This window comes from Spea bombifrons, chromosome 2, assembly GCF_027358695.1.
Source record: "Spea bombifrons isolate aSpeBom1 chromosome 2, aSpeBom1.2.pri, whole genome shotgun sequence".
NCBI classification, from domain to species: domain Eukaryota; kingdom Metazoa; phylum Chordata; class Amphibia; order Anura; family Pelobatidae; genus Spea; species Spea bombifrons.
This window is the reverse complement of record NC_071088.1, coordinates 97,990,170-98,006,899: the sequence shown is the minus strand read 5'-3', so window position 1 is coordinate 98,006,899 and position 16,730 is coordinate 97,990,170. Positions and strand designations below refer to the sequence as shown.

The 16,730-nt window shown below is 38.4% G+C and overlaps 1 protein-coding gene across 1 annotated transcript in view; it reads left to right on the top strand.

The window, feature by feature from the left end:
• CLYBL (citramalyl-CoA lyase) overlaps positions 1 to 16,730 on the top strand; it is a 120,180-nt gene that overhangs the window by 76,880 nt on the left and 26,570 nt on the right. The window contains exons 3-4 of the mRNA XM_053455328.1: positions 8,182 to 8,370; positions 16,588 to 16,689. Of these exons, the coding sequence (XP_053311303.1) occupies positions 8,182 to 8,370; positions 16,588 to 16,689 (291 nt within the window). The remainder of the gene's footprint in view (positions 1 to 8,181; positions 8,371 to 16,587; positions 16,690 to 16,730) is intronic.

Sequence of the window (16,730 nt, the reverse complement as noted above, 5' to 3'; positions counted from 1 at the left end):
TGCAGTTTATTGACACACCAGTGTGGCAAGAAGGTAATGCATGATTAAGCGTTTTAAATGTGAAGATCCTGATCTATGTTTCCTTTTAACAGACCGTTCCAAAAACGAGGGAAATATCTGATTTCACTTTTTTTTTCCTCTTCTCTAAGATAAGAATAACGTCAGCACAAGGTATAAATGAGAGGTGGTTTCAGGTGTTTGGAAGTGCTATGTGTTTTGCTGTGTTGATATTTTGTGGCTGTATAAATTATCACAAAGTCACATCTCTGCACAAAGCTTCATATTCTGTTGTGTCCCATGCAAAGGTAGAATTGATGCCGTTCCAATCCCTGCAAGTTTGGAACTAATGAACTAACTGCTGAGCTGCCGCCACGGAGCCTGGTCCAGCACTATACTGTACTTCACACTCGATTTATTCTCCAGATGGCGAGACTGTGCAGCCCTGCCGTGAAGGTCCACCTCTTCTAGTGGAGTGTGAAAGTGGACGGATGTTGTTTTCTTAGCAGATTTGATCATTCTGAGCTAGGATCTTGCGAGGATGATTAGTTATTAGCTGTAATGAGTGGCAATTGAACAAACTGCACGCATATTTTCTCAACTAATTTCAGCGCCTGGCCGGCTCTGTGGTTCAAGGATGGGGGAGGTTTGGTCATGTGTTCTGCTACGTCACCGTAGTCATTGTCTTCCCCAGGTGGTGAGAGCTCATGGTAACTAAAGTCATAATGGACTCCTGTTTCTCATCAGTTCAAGTTCAGTGCTTCATAGGCAACCTAACATGTTTACTATACGTGGATTGCGCGACCATGAGAGAAAATGAGTGTTTTTAAAATGAACATTTAATATGAAAATACAGCTTTATTTCTCAACCCGTGATTAAAACTATAATATATATATATACTATATTTTAATGAAAAACATAAGATCTCAATTAAAAAAATAAGAGATGACCACGCTGTAAATAAGGACTTTGCTTTGTACACTGGGGCAGAGTCATGCTGGAAAAGTTGGAAGCATAGCATTGTCCAAAATGTCTTGGTTTTTCTAAAGCATTAAGGTTTAACTTCACTGGAAGTAAAGGGCCCGACCCCTTACCATTATCTCTTCTGTATACTTTTGTCCATATAGTGTATTTCATGTTTATGTCTGTAGATTAAAGGGTTAATGTACAGTCAATTTAATGTTGACCAGATTTTCTCACCCTTCTATTACAAGAGCACACTGGGAACTCTGAATGTTATTTACCCACCATGTTGTTTAATATAACAGTGCCTGAAAGTGCATTTGACCTACAGGCTAAAATCTCTTGTTTAGTTTCAGAGATCCCAGTCTCATTCCAACTTGGTACTGATTGTGCTAACCGGGTCATATTTAAATCTTAAGCTTCTTCCACTGCCAAAATAGGTGATTATTAAAACAAGTAACCAAATAAAGAATGTGTGTATACAGCCCTAACCAAAGCCTTAAAATAATCCCAGCCTTGTCTGCCTGATGAGAATGGAAACATCAGACTTTTTTGCTGTCAGTAAAATGTATGTGTAATGATCTCTCCATCAGCGCTCCACACACTATTATTGGTTAAGTGGATTCTTTACGATATAGTAAAGCACCAACAGTATGTATATATATTTCTATAAATGTGAAATTATATAGAAAATACTAAACTCCCCCCCCCCCAAATAAAATATTTATCACTGCTGTAGGGAACATGACTGTATGACATAGTAATTAAGTTATAATTACTATTATTATCATAAAATCTAGTTGAGCGCAAGCTCTATACCAACCACATTCCTCTTCTACTTTTGCTGAGTCTCTTGGCTGTGGCACTTGCATCCACAGTAGCATCTAAAAAGCAAGTTGTGTCCCTTAGGCATACCTGGGAACTGCTGTGGTTTGAATCACTGTCTCTGGGTGAGTCCCTGCTTCCCCAGGCCAGTTTGTTTTTTCTCTGAGCAATGTAGCGGCTTATGGACACTAATTTCTCACATTCTGGCTACTCCCTGCTCAGTCCCCACTGTAAGCCCTGCCCTTTCGCAAAGCCACCTAAGAAAAGGGGAGCTCTGGGTTGCCTACCATGTGAAGTTCCTGCTTTGCACGAGACAGTCGCGATCATTATCAGTGCCGAGCTGTACCTCTATCCTGAAAAGCAGGACAGAGATAGAACTCGGTGGGACAGCAGGCTTCGGGACCACAAGCTCAAACTGGTAGCACAGTCCATTATTGGATTGTCCACTGGCGTGCCAATTCACAGAGGGTAGAAGTTGGGAGGTATGAGTATGATCCATAAGTATACATCAGATTAGCTGGTCTCACTTCTTTGGAGTTTCCATGAGGTTGACATCGGTACTACATATGCAAACCTACAGATTAAACATGATGTAACATATAGCTGACAGAGCTCAGAAATGGCAGAAATTCTACCACCATGTGACAAAGAATACGTCCTCTCGTGTGAGTTCATCTGTGTATGTGATTTGAAGCCCAAGAAATGTTGCGCTAGGGTTAGTTTGGTTTGGTCCCATAATGGCCGGTTTATCGTCTAAATGGATAATCTACTTCTAAATAATTTCAGAAAAGTGTTAAAGCCTATCTATTTTTATCTTTTTGTGCAGTTTATTTTAGTATTACAGGCATGGCATGTGGCAAGTGCAAGCTTCCATGACTGCCACTGCAGGGTACCGTTCAACCAGCTGGGAGACAAGATGCACAAATACCTGCTGTCCACACCATCAACACTACCTTCATCATCATGGAGATCTCACACAAAATGTTACACCTTTAAGTCATCCTCTGTTTTAAAATCCTTAGAAATGTCTGTATCTTTTGGTGAAAGTGGCTCAGCAGAGTATTCTGTCAGATTGTTAATTACAGAGCGTTCTGACCAGCAGATGGTATGAATGTACACTCTAAAGTAGCATAGTTTGCTATTATAATACATTTGAGGGAACAGCAACAAAAAAGCCAACGCTGTTGGTCTAGATGATATGATATTGGTAATGTTAACATTTATACCATAAAATCAGTACTTACAAACATGTAAAGAATTATGTGGTGCGATGTTGCTCAAACTACCAAATTCAGTACAAAGATGCATATTTTAGTTGTTTGTTGTAATTCGTTTATCAGATACATTAGCGTTGTGTAGAGATTTTCTATTTCTAAGTTATTGCTACTCGTTGCTTTGTTTGTCTATATCCATGCTTCACAAACATGATAGATTTCCATTCCTACACACTTTATTAGGTTCATATACAGAACAGGTTTGCTGGGTGTGCAGGTCAGTATAAATAGTTTGGGGATTTGAGATGTGTGTAGGGTGAAGAGTGGATAAGGAGAAAAGGCAGCAGTTAGAATGTATGCAAGAGAAAGAGGTTAAACTGGAATGGACAAGAGTTTGGGAAGGAAACCAAAAGGGAAAGGCAATGGAGAAAGTAAATAGAAATGGACCAGGTGGACTGTATGGGACAATAGAAATAGAAACTGGAAATACCGGGAAACTAAATTGATACCAAAAGGACAACAAGGGAAAAGGAGGAACAAAAAACAAAAATAGGAGCAAAGGATAATAGAAAAGAATGAGGAGGAGCTGAGAACGGTAACTAAAGAGACAAATTACACAACTTTCCTTCCAAGGTCGATGTTTACATAGAGGTGCATACATCTTAAACTTAAAAGGTGCTTTTTCAACCAACTCTGTTAAATGTAGCAGATTTGTTAAACACAGTTTTGCTAAATTCAGCATTACAAACACCATTTCGGGCACTGTTCTATCCTCAAACCATTTCCAAAAATAATTATTTAACCAAGTGAATTGTTTTTCTTTCGTAGTTTTTTATGGGAACATTAAATTGCCATGTGACAGAAAAGCCGGCACTGATGAATTGTTTCCATTGTCTTAAAAGTCTGTGTTGTTATGTGATTAAACCTTCAGAAAGAAGGACATGATGACAGATCTGCTGCCATTCATTTGTTTAGCAGGTTAGTGCATGTGATATTTTGTTTAAGTGGAACAGCAACTTTAAAAAATAAAACTTGAGATTTAGGATTTGCTGTTACTGGGCAAGTATTGGTATAGTAATTCTGTATCTTTTTATTTAAGGAGCATCTTCAATTTGTAAACTCTTTAAAGTGAGGAGCTGTAGTCTAGAAATCAGCTTATAAACGAGTCACTACAGTAGCCACTTCTGGCTTACTTCTGGCTTACGGATTAAATCATTTGCGAGTCAGTTTTATCTGATACTATCATGTAAATATTTAAAAAAATGTTTAACCATAGTAATGCTTGCTGTCAGATCATTAGCATTAAAAGTCTTTAGTGCAAGAAGTCTTTATTAATTGCTGTCTTTTGTTGGAGATATGGTGATCCTCTCGAAAACTAAATAGCAGTCCAATAAAAAAGACATTGCTATAAAATGTGAAACTAATTATTGCATAATAGAATAAAGGTTCATCTTTAATACTTATCTCACTGTTCCAATATAACATGACGCATTTGATGACATCATTATGCACTTCTGGACAGGACTATCTGTTTTGATGGAGGTTGGCTGCTGTCATTACTATTATTCCAGGTTTCTACTTAAATCCTGTAATTGTGGTAAAAATTGCTTAGGACTAAGCCCAGGACATTATGTTTGGAGGGTTTGTCTTTGGAAACAGGCTGCTAGTTGATGCTATTTGGAGGTGGCTTATTTTTGGTATGTTTAGTTTTTGGTAATGTAACTGTGATTTTAATTACCACGGTTTCTTAGCATTTGGTTATAGAGCATTCTCATTAAAACCCCATAGATGGGTGTTAGCACTATATGATAATACAACCAACAAGGATATATAGAATTGCTATGGAAGCACACTACGTGTAGCTGGAAATCAGTATCTCACAACTCTGTCTGAGTGTGTGAGTTCCTGCAGTGGGATAATGGCTATGTGACAGATCTCAAATTATAGGCATGTGATTTTTCTATTCGCCATAAGGTTTTGTCACTTTTTTTTTTTGCTTGTGCTAATATATCTGTCAATACAACTTAATACCCTGCTGAGTTCCCCCATTACTTTATCATAACTGCATTTTTTCATTTGTGGATGTATACATGTGAACCTATATCAAGCACTGATAATGGGTTCCTATCATAAAAATATAGAAGGGCTATTTTTCTCGTTTATATAATTATATATATTTATATGTTATGCTGTGACCTACATATATAAATAATATTTTATAACATTTTCAAAAATGTGTGTGTGTGAGTGTGTATATATAATTAAGAAATAATTGCATAGTGGTTAATTTCACTATTTAATAATAGTATAATAATGGAATTATTGTGCAAGCTCCATTGTACGTGTGTATGTGTGTGTATAATATATATATAATACATATATAGCCACAAAAAAGTAAATTAACCTTTTGGAATTACCTGTTCGTTTACACAAAGTACTTACGCCTATAAAACACAAACAATGATGATCTTTCAATGTCTTTATTGAGCACATCCATTATTCACAGTGCTGCAGAACATTCAGGAGGGATTTCAGACCATTCTTCCTTACAAAACTGTAGTAGATTTACTTGTCCTGCTGCATCACCCATAAACTTAGGTGGCATGCTGTCCAGCAAAGCATCCCCAAATCATGATGCTTCCTCCACCGTACTTCACCATTGGGATGATGTTTTCATGTTGATGTTTCATACGGTGCCTTTTTTTACGCCATATATAGTGCTGCATGTTCGTCTTGAACAATTCAACCTTACTTTGATAAGTCCACAAATCATTTTCCCAGGCACCATTCATCCTCCTTATTTTCTTCTGTCATACTAATTGTTGAAATTGCATGTGAACTGTCCACAAAATGAAGTTTTAAAATGTGGAGCTAGTTATGAAGAATGACAGTAGCTTGGAAATGCTGTGTTAGATCAGGAGAGTCTCCCAGACCAGTTTGTGAGAACATATGAACCCGGCACACTGTTGATTTACAATGCTTGCCAGTAATTCAAATGGATTGAGAAATATGGAAGTAATGATTTGTCAATAGTTTGTTGGGAAATGTAAAACTTTATGGAAACATAGACTAACCCACTAAGGACTGCAACATATTGCCTTGTGTATTCAAAGCAGGGTGATGGAGGAGTCAATGTCATTCAGATGGACACACAATTGTAAAAAAAGGAGAAATATGTGTGTATGTATATTTACTTTATTTGTGTCTATCTTAACTCCGTTAATTATCTGTGTAGCCTGAGCCAGGAAATTCCTAGGTGTGATGCTCACTTGTGTGTTTGTCTAAATAATTGTCTATAATAAAATTCCATATTAGCACTAGCAGTTCAAAAATAAATAGGACATGTACATTTCAGTGCAAGTCATCCCATGATATCATTTCATTATACAGTATAGTGCCAACCCCAGTGTGTTTACTCTATGAAAAGGATTCTTTGCACTTTAGTATTATAAAGTTAATACAGTGCAATTTTACATGCCTGTGGATAAACTCCAGCCCCAGCATTGAGTTTAGTGTTCGTAGACTGTGATTGAAGTGCAATTGTACTTTTTAAACTTCCATACCAATGCAATGAAGATGCTTGAACCCTGTTGTACTGTGTTTGTTTTTTGGGGTAAAATATCCAACAGTTTTCACCTAGTCAGCCTCTAAGAATGGACCTTCTCTGTCAAGAGGTAGACTAAAGTTGAATTAAGTATGAGCCGTTACATTTTTCCCATCAGTAATGGATGATATGCAATAGCCAAATATCCTCTGTTATTGTGTTGCTTGGTAATTGTAATATATCTACCGAATGCATAGTATTCTAGCTTGGATAAAATTATTTACATATTGATATTCTCACCAGTTATTATTAGAATTGTAAGCTTGCGCCATTCTTTTGTGTGTTTGTTGTCATTTTGAATAATTATTGTTAATTTTGCATTCCCAGATTGTAGTAACGGTACAGAATCTGCTGGCACCCTATAAATAAAATGTAATAATAAAGTTGCAATAATAATAAGTGTCAGGGCCAAACAGGAATGATTAATATCGTAAAAATGTTTCATTACCACCTGAAAGTGTAGATTATTGCAGAAACGACTGTGATTTGGCCTTCTACAAATGAATGAGGGATCTAAATGTGTTTGTTGAAAAACAGGACCCATTAGAATATGTGAACCCCCGGGTAATACTTGAGCTTGTTTGGTGACAATCCTTGCAGGCTTTTGTTTACATATAAAATATTTCCTTAACAGGTAATTAAAACCTGCAGTTCATTAACTGCCTAAATTACATGAAAAATGCCTTTATGCTTGTAGTCATGTTATTTTAATCACCATACTTTGTAAACAAGATTGCATATGTGAGTAATATTGATATGATGTGTTTAAATATTAATTTGTGAGCACTAAAGAAAATGTATAATAGAACCAAACATTTAAGCTTCACTAAGCAACACTTCATTCAGTGTTAATAATTTGGGGAGATATTAGGTTTTTCAGAAGACAAGCAGAAACCTAAAAAGTGTGGGGGGTAATAATTCTGTAAATAGGAAGTTAAGATGTAGCTTCATAGCATACATACCTCCCAAGTGTCCCAGTTTTTGCAGGGAAATCTTGATTTTTGGAAAGTGTCCTGTGCATCTTCCCCACTGTCCCTTGGGGATCAAGGTCGTGTTGGGGAGATCCTCTGACCTCTCCTGGCTGGCCCAGGGAGCTGTAAAATCAACACAGACCTTCGCTGTAGTTCCCACATGGCCATCTTGCGCCGCACTGAAGCTGAGCTCCATGAGGTGGCTCTTTGGCTTTGGTGGGAGATTGGTCTTGCCCTGACCATGTGCCTACCTTGTCGAGTCACATCTCCCCCAGCCTCTAGCTACACCCTCAACACATGTCCCATTTGGACACCTGAAAGGTGGATAGGTAATATTTATTATTATGTATTGTTTTATATAGCGCCATCATATTCCATAGTGGTCTCCTGATATTGTAATTCTGCACCAGAGATATTTCACTTTATATTTTTTATTTATCATTATTTAATTATTTCAATAGTGCCATCGTATCCTTCAGCTCTATACAGTGGATAAATTGGCATATTATACTTTATACTATATCGCATAATCATTTGGAATTGCTCGAGTGAGCTTATATTTGGGAAATACATCTGAAATTGTAATTAAATTTTTCATAATTGTAGGTTGATGCCAGACACACAATTGTTAAAACATTGGAAGAATTTGACCTTGGCAGCGCGGAGAAGTGTGTCAGAGTTAACTCCGTATCCAGCAACCTTGCAGAGGAAGATCTAGGGGTCATACTGCAGTCCCGAGTATTGCCGTCCTGCTTAATGTTGCCAAAGGTTGAAAATCCAGATGAGATAAAATGGGTAAGTGCTTTTCATTAACACACAATGTACGGTAACTACTGAGAGCGAAATAATGAAATAACTGGGTAACCTCTATTAGATTGGCTGTGCTGAACATTTTAAGCAAACGACAGAAACAATACATTTCAAATACATTTCAAATTGTAATAAAACATGTATATCCTTTTGTGATTTAAGCAAAGTCAGATTGAAAAATGAATGTGTTTTATCAGTGGCAGGCCTTTTTTCCTTCTAACAAAAAGTCGTTGACGACACGCTAATATATTTTATTTCCTCTACCAATAGGTGACAATCACGGCAAACTCTTTTCATTTGTGGGTCGAGGTCTGTAGGATATTGGCTTTAGTGCTAGGTAGAGCATGCCATACAGTCTACAGTCCGCTGCGGAAAACACATTATCAGCATATGAAACAAAATGACTATAAAGAGAGAGGGAGAAAAAAGAATAAGGTCACTTCTCAGGGCACCTACGAGAGCAGACAGGAAGCTTTTAACTAGTGTTTTTAATTAGCACAGATATTATTTCCTGAACAGTTCTCTATTCCTTGGTTTTAATTGCTGACAGGTGTGTTTGTGCTTCATGACTGAGTTTTCAGCCAATAAAATCCTGGAAATGTTAAGTGGCATGTCAAATGTCTTTCCAAAACGTGTAAATAATCTAATTGGACAAAAGAAATTATATAAACGCCAGTTTTATTACGCTCTGACATTTTGTAATACTATTGGAACAAATTTAAGGGAGCCTAGCGTTGCCTAGTTTATTTTTACCCTGAAGTACAAATATATACATTATATTCAGTTATGTATATATATTTATTATAAGACCTTGTGCATCGTGCATCAGTTAAAGTGTGCAATTTGAACATTCAGTTATACATCAGGGATCGTGCTCCATTAAGTCAGAACTTGGAGGGAGAAACAAAATTGCGTTCATGCTGAGATAAGCATAAATTGTCTAGAGTCTGAGAGAATGATGGCTGACATTGTTCAGTAACTTCGTTGTTGCAAGATGTCTTATCCACGGTGGAACCTAGGCCACTACCTAAGGTCCAAAGTCAAGTTGTTCTGTGCTCTGGCTGCATGCTCTCCTTTAAATCATCAACTAAGTTACATCAGACCCTATTTACATGCCAACTCCATGCTGGCTCCTGATTCCATGAACAAATGCCTAAATAAGAGAAGAGAGAGGAATTTAAGCTTTTGCAGTTTCCTTTATCTCATCAATTAAGGATAATGCACTTTATACTTGGGTCCATCATGGCCGTCTCATTACATCATCTCATGCCTACCAGTATAGCTCCTGTGGTATGTACCATGTGGTCACTGGGATTCCTTTTGTCTATTGTTGGCAGGAAAGCAGAGGAGGCAAGATAATACAATGCTCCACTATACCTTAAAAAGACTAGTTCTGCTGCCACACTTATACATCCTAAGAGTCCCTCTGTAGATGCTGATACCTCTATCCCCTGATGTTCCTCATCATCAGCCCTAATAGTTAAGATGGTGTGAATATACAAAGCAGAAAGTTGAGTTTATGAATTGTATCAGTAAAAATTCTAAAAAATACCCTTTGACCATTTGAAATTACCATATATTACACATCAAATATGTCTTTTTAATAATTTGAGAACATCCAATATCTACACAGCATCACCAATGTCTCTCTCCACATGATTTATTCATGTGTGGAAGATCATCATTGAGCTGTAGAAGTGCAAATCGGGGGGGGGGGAACAGGTTAGGTGCATGATGATGAAAAACCTGATTATATTTGTTCAGGAAAATTTTTGTATTTTGTAGAGCAGCCTGTTCTCTAAAAAAGTATCCCTTACATTTTGTGCAAAGTGTGTGCATTTTGAACATTCAAATTTACCAAAAGGAATAATCACCATTTTTGGATTGTAATGGGAAAGCAGTTCTACCGGGATGTCCCTGACCATCGTTGCGGCCTTTCTCATATTGAAAGCCCCTCTGGTTCTCGGAGTAAAATGCTCCTCTGGCAAAAAAGGGTCTCCAAAATAATCATGCCACCAGTGACAACACGACACAACAGTCAGGATGCACGAGGACACACTTTATTAGGACTGGGCATAGTGTCTATAGCCACTTTACCAAGAGAGGGGAAATTGACAAACACAGGAAACAGGAAAGGATTAACATAATTAACACATAACATAATGGCATAGGATAATGCAGACAACATCAGCTCCAGAATAATCTCCTCACACATTCAACAATGGTGAATACATAACAGAGGTAAGGGGATTAGAGAACTAACACCTAAATGTAGATTAAACTGCGAGTCTTTCTTAAAACACATAGAAATGGAAACGAGTGGGTAAATATACAAAATGTTAAAATCGAATCCCTATAAATCAATCTAAAATTATAGTCCCAGTAATTTTCCTAAAATGGGGGTCCATCATCCATTACATACGATAATAGGCTTAGAGTGAGCATATAATAATATAACATATTATTAATAATATATAATAATGTACTCCTGGGCTACCCAGATGGTACTTGGGTGTGTTTATGTACATAAAATGGGTGTCAAATATAAATATAAATAGCCTAATGATTCTGAAACTTACATGTCACTTCTGAACAAAACACTTCTGGGATATGTTCCCACGCTATTCTTTATATTGAGAAAATTGCAGTCATCTTTTTTAATTATCTCAATTATATCTAATAATTGAAGCAATAGTCTATAGAATATTTGAAATGGAAATATCTGAAACTTGCAGACCTGCTGTCATGTAGCACAAGGAATTGATGTGTATGTAGTGCTCAGATTATGTAGAGGGTCCGAGGCCTAGATAAGGAGAGGAACCAACACACACGAATTTTCACATCACACGAATTTTAGATCACTTGTGCAAATATTTTACTTTTTCAAGAAAATTCCTATAAAACCTTTGATGGGAGTGAACTGAACATACACACACAACAGTACCCCCATGAATATACTTGACATAAAAGTATGTGTCTGTTACCAGGATCCAGACTAATGTGCTTCCACTCATAACTCCCATTGAATTAAGTAGCAGCTGAACTTGTGACTCTTTAAGTTGAGCTTCCATTGACCTGAACACGAGCTCAGTTGGTGACCTTGTAATTGCCACAAGTCATATTTCAGGCATACTTTGTGTTACCTGAGAGCATTTTAGTTTGAATGCACAGTGGCCCTGGTGCGACAGATGTGTAACTAAAATGATCATGCAAGTATTTATTTGTAGAAGTCTGTACATCAGGGGTGAAAGTCCAATGCATTCTGGCCTGAAACTTTAAGGAATCAGTTGTACGAGGGTCATAAGCTTAACAAACTTGTAAAAAAAACACCATAGTATATAATGTACTAAAATAAAGTTGTGAAAAATCAAAGTCTCTGACTTTTGGAAGATGGGGTAATTAAATTCACCAGCAACTTTGGGTCAGTAATGTTAAAACTAATAAGAGCTGTAAGGAACTGGGTCCATGCTGATGACTGAAAGGACCCAGCGCGCCCAAAGATTGTGTGCAGGAGTTACGGTGCAGTAGTGGAGTTGGACAGGGCCTGGTTGCAGGGCGACCACACTCACCCAGGTGTTGAGCACCTAGGGTTGTGCAGCCACATACCAGCGCCCTGACATATCAGCAGATGTAATCCAAAAGGAAACAAAGTGATATGCTGCAGGCACCCTGGAGCAGGCATGAAACATATCACTGGAAGCACGTGCAGGATGCTGCAGGCTGGGAGTATGGAAGCTAAGCAAAGGATATAGCAGAAACATAACAAGCAAGGGACAGGGAGACCAGGCACTAAATATAACCAGACAAGACATACCGTATTTTTCGCTCTATAAGACGCACCTGCTGATAAGACGCACCTAGATTTTAGAGGAGAAAAAAAAGGAAAAAATATTTTGAGCTAAAAAATGGGCTAAAATATTTATTACAATAACTGAATAACTTAACATGAACAATAGCCAACAGCAGCATTAAGAACCATCATTACCAATCCACAGATTCCACACATATACCAATCCACAGATTCCACACATACCAATCCACTCTCACTGTCACTCAGTCTTACTGAATGATTTCCTACCTTCTTTTCTACCTCTTTTCTTCTTACAGCAGTCTTCTTCTTACAGCAATCCTCCTCTTCGCTCCTCTTGTTCTGTCTTCTTCCGGGTCAGAGGGCACTGTGGGCGCGGCTTCAGTGCCGCCGGGGTTTGTTGTCAGATCCCGGCGGCACTGAAGCCGCGCCCACAGCAGCAGTTGCCGCGCGGATCGCAAGGGAGCAGTATCGGAGGTCTTTAACAGACCTCCGGCTCCCTTGAGTGATATTAAGCCGGTTCAAGGGAACCGGCTTAAAATCACTCAAGGGAGCCGGAGGTCTGTTAAAGACCTCCGATACCGCTCTCTTGCAAGCCTGCTCCTCCAGCGGCGGACATTACTGTCCGTCTCTGGAGGGGTGCCGGGTGCCGGCAAGTTGGCACCCCCTGATGAGCGGCACCCGGTGCGGACCGCCCCCCCCGCCCCCCGCTAGGTACGCTACTGGGCGGCGGTCTCCAGATGAAGACCTCCCCTGGACGGCGAAGCGAGACAGAGACTGTCCGGGACACTTTTGGTGAGTATATCGTTGCCCCCCCCTCCCTGCCTGCATCTTCGCTCCATAAGACGCGGCTGATTTTTCATCCTACTTTGGGAGGAAAAAAACTGCGTCTTATGGAGCGAAAAATACGGTACATGATACAGGGCACAACAAAGGACAGGGTACAAGGCAAGGAACACAAGGGAAGGAGTGAGGAGCCGGAATCCTCGGACGCTTCTCCTTTAAGCAAGGATAGGCCATATTGACTAGGACATGGGGAGAGGAGAGGGGAACCAGAATCCTCAGATGATGCGAGGAAGAAGGGCAAAGGTACATAAGAGACAGACAAACATGAATACAGGAACTAGCCTAGAACTATGTGATAACAATTGGAGATTCCGTCACATCTTATGACCATAGTATGCTTAGCCCACCACCACGCCAAAGTACTCCAATGACGGTGGGTCCTAACGCTAATCCCTGCTGACAGTGGTACGAAACAAACCAAACATGTAAACCAAACACATAGCACTGAGACATACCTTAGACTGCAGACTGAGACAAACAGAACACACGGATGGAGCACACCTTATAAAGGAAACAGAGCTGAAGCAAAGAGCTGAAGCAGAAGCAAGGAATGGAAGATCAGAACAGAGCAAAAGGAAATCCAGGAATAGATCGAAGCAAAACAGGGAAACTGAAGCAAGAGCGAGATATGCAGCTCCTCAGCCTGGGTAGGACGTGACAAGAGCCTTATTAGGCTATAACGTTCTATAACTAACATTTGTATGAACCTTCATAATATGAGCTGATATAAGAGGGTGAGCTACAGATGGCCTAGAGCATGTGCTTAGTAAACCAATGAACGACATTTTATTTTACAACCCTCATTTTATGCTCTCAAGCACGTGGTACAGTCAGGGTTCCGCTGTGATCCAAACCATCTTTATTGATCTTACAGCTTGTTTCTTTTTTTTACTAGTTTGGCAATGGACATCCGACAGTAGCTAAATCAGTGAATGCTCCATTGACAAGATGTCAGCTGACAAAAACATGATTGCTCATACGCCTGTACAAGGCCATCTGGAGTCTGCCTCCAACTCTCAACTCAGAGTGTGTATCCTCAAACCATTCACACCAGTGGTGTGACGAAATGAAACGAGTCTAAAAATCAGCCCCTCCTTGGCTTCCGTCTCAACCTTTTCCAGAATCAGGATCACAATTTCCTCCTTTCTCGTGCTTAACCTTTATTTCCAAGATTATTTTTGCACAAAAAAGCCGTGCATCATTGGAAGCCTGCCTCCCCCTCCCCACGCTTCTGACTGTAGAAAGCCTTTCATCTTAAAGAATCCGTAATACATTTCAACACCTATTTTTAAAGCTTATTCTTTTTTTATTGGAAGCAGATTTTTTTTGTACAACACCAGCTTCTGATTTTTTTCTTCCTTTTTTTGTTATCCTTTCTGATTTTTATTTATGTGAAGCATAAAATGTGGAAGCTGATGCACAACTGAAAGATGGGCTTACTTGTTTTCTTTTGTGCTACAATCCCTTGCTTTCCTTTTGTCCTTGGTATGGGTACTTGTTTGACTGGCATGGCTTATTGGAGTATAACAAGCATAACTCTGCCTCTTTTGTACTGGGACAATTCTCCCACAAACCCTGAACAGTGGGCATTCTTCCTCACACACTATTGGGTGTAGACTGGAATTGAAAGAAACTCCGAGGCCTGCTACTTCATCCCCTCCCCAGTCTCTTTGTTTTGGGTTTTTTTTTTTTTATTTCCTCTACCACCCCCTCCCCAACACCTCCTTACTTCGCCTGGCCGGAAACATTTAATTGTCCTCTTTTACAGAGAAAAAAAATATTAATTGAAAGTTGCCCCCAAGCTTACTTCTTAAGATTGCTCTCTGAACAAATATTATATGAGGGGAGAAGCATGCCTGAGACCCTTTGTGAGGTGTAAAGATTCTAGTGCAAAGGCTATTGTAACATTTCTGATGTACCTTTTTTTTTGTAAACCTCTCAAATTTCCAGGTGGTGTGATAATGTATGTAATACGTGCTAAAAAATACATTAAAAAAAGGTTTTCCTTCCGAGGGTCTGTGAAATAAAAAGTTCTAGTGCATGGTCAATCAGTTCAACCTTGAGATAAATAAAAAATGTAACTCAAATTATATTTATATATAACTTGTGTGTATATATATATATATATATATATATATATATATATATATATATATATGTGTGTGTGTATATATATATATATGTGTGTGTGTATATATATATATATGTGTGTGTATATATATATATATATATGTGTGTGTGTATATATATATATATATATAATATATATATAAATATATATATATATATATATATATATGCAAATTTCAAGTACGACATGCATGATTAAGAAATATAAATTTATTAGTAAAGCATAGTCACATAAAAATTTTTTTTAATACTAGCGAGCATATCAGTAGTGGCCACTGTGTTTCCCGTATCCGTCAGATTTGATGTTTTGATTTGGCCAGAGAGGGGAGGGTTCAAGTGATGGAGGAGGGGGCTTTGGGCCGAAGCAAAAAAAAAAGGGGACGAAATAACACCTCTAATCCAGCTTGTGGTAAATAGGCTGACAGCTTTTAGAATGAGTTTCCTTTCTATTAGTCTGAATATTATGCTAAGCCTTAAGCATTAGTTTTTTATGTTGCCATAGCAGCCCTGTTCCTGCAGGGTTGTGACCTGTGATGATTACAGTACAAAGCTTATAGGGTCTTGAAACCTCCTTTGAAGATGAAAAGTCTTTGATGGTTTATATTTATGCAAATCTCTTAGATATGATTTACCCAACTGAGATTGAATAGAGAGATGATTAAAATTCCCAGTTCCTTTGATATCCATCAATGGCAGAATATTTCCTTAAAAACGAATTGGACAAACCTGTCATTTTTGCCAATGTTTTCTGAAATAACGTTATCGTACCTGTGAGACGTTTTCTTATCTTCTAGCAAATTGTTCTATCAGGATGCACATAGCAGACGTGTAATCTATTTTTTTTTTTCTCAATGAAAACGGCCAAATCCATGCTTGAGCTATTGTATGTTTCCAGATGATAGACTTTGGAACTAGGGCTGCCCCCCTAGCTGCTCGTAGCTTGCTGTGAACCGGTCTCACAGAGAAAAATAGAAATCTTTTAGTCATCAAAGAATTGAACTTCCTTCTTAAGGCCTTTCTAGGTTAGCCAAAACTGTGAATGAACGGCAGGCAAACAAAGAGTAAGGGTACGGCCTGTATAGAATAACGTGCCCTTAAACATTCTGTCTCTCTCTGATTATGTGATGTAAACAGCTAACCTTACCCATTTATTATTACGATTATGACATATCTTTAGTTTTCAGCGATCATCATAGGTCCAAGAAAAAAAAACGACGTGAAAAGGCATCCGCCATTCTAGATTCATCTCAGTGATGGTATTAAACGTAGCTTTTGGAATGAATGTCGGAAACTTTACACCAACATGTTAAGACGTTTTGAAAGGATGTAGAGACATTATTGTGTTGATAATTTTCTATACTTATTTCTGCATTTGTTTAAGCTATTCTTTTTGTTTTGCTTCACATATTTAATCTTAGTTTGCAGAAAAATTTCACCACTACATAAAACGGAGAACTCTAGCACATCCAATACACTTAATTACTTTTGTTGAAACCGCCATGGGATTGCTGAATTTTAAGGTAAGATGCATCATTGGAATTTGCCATTGCAGTTTAGAGTA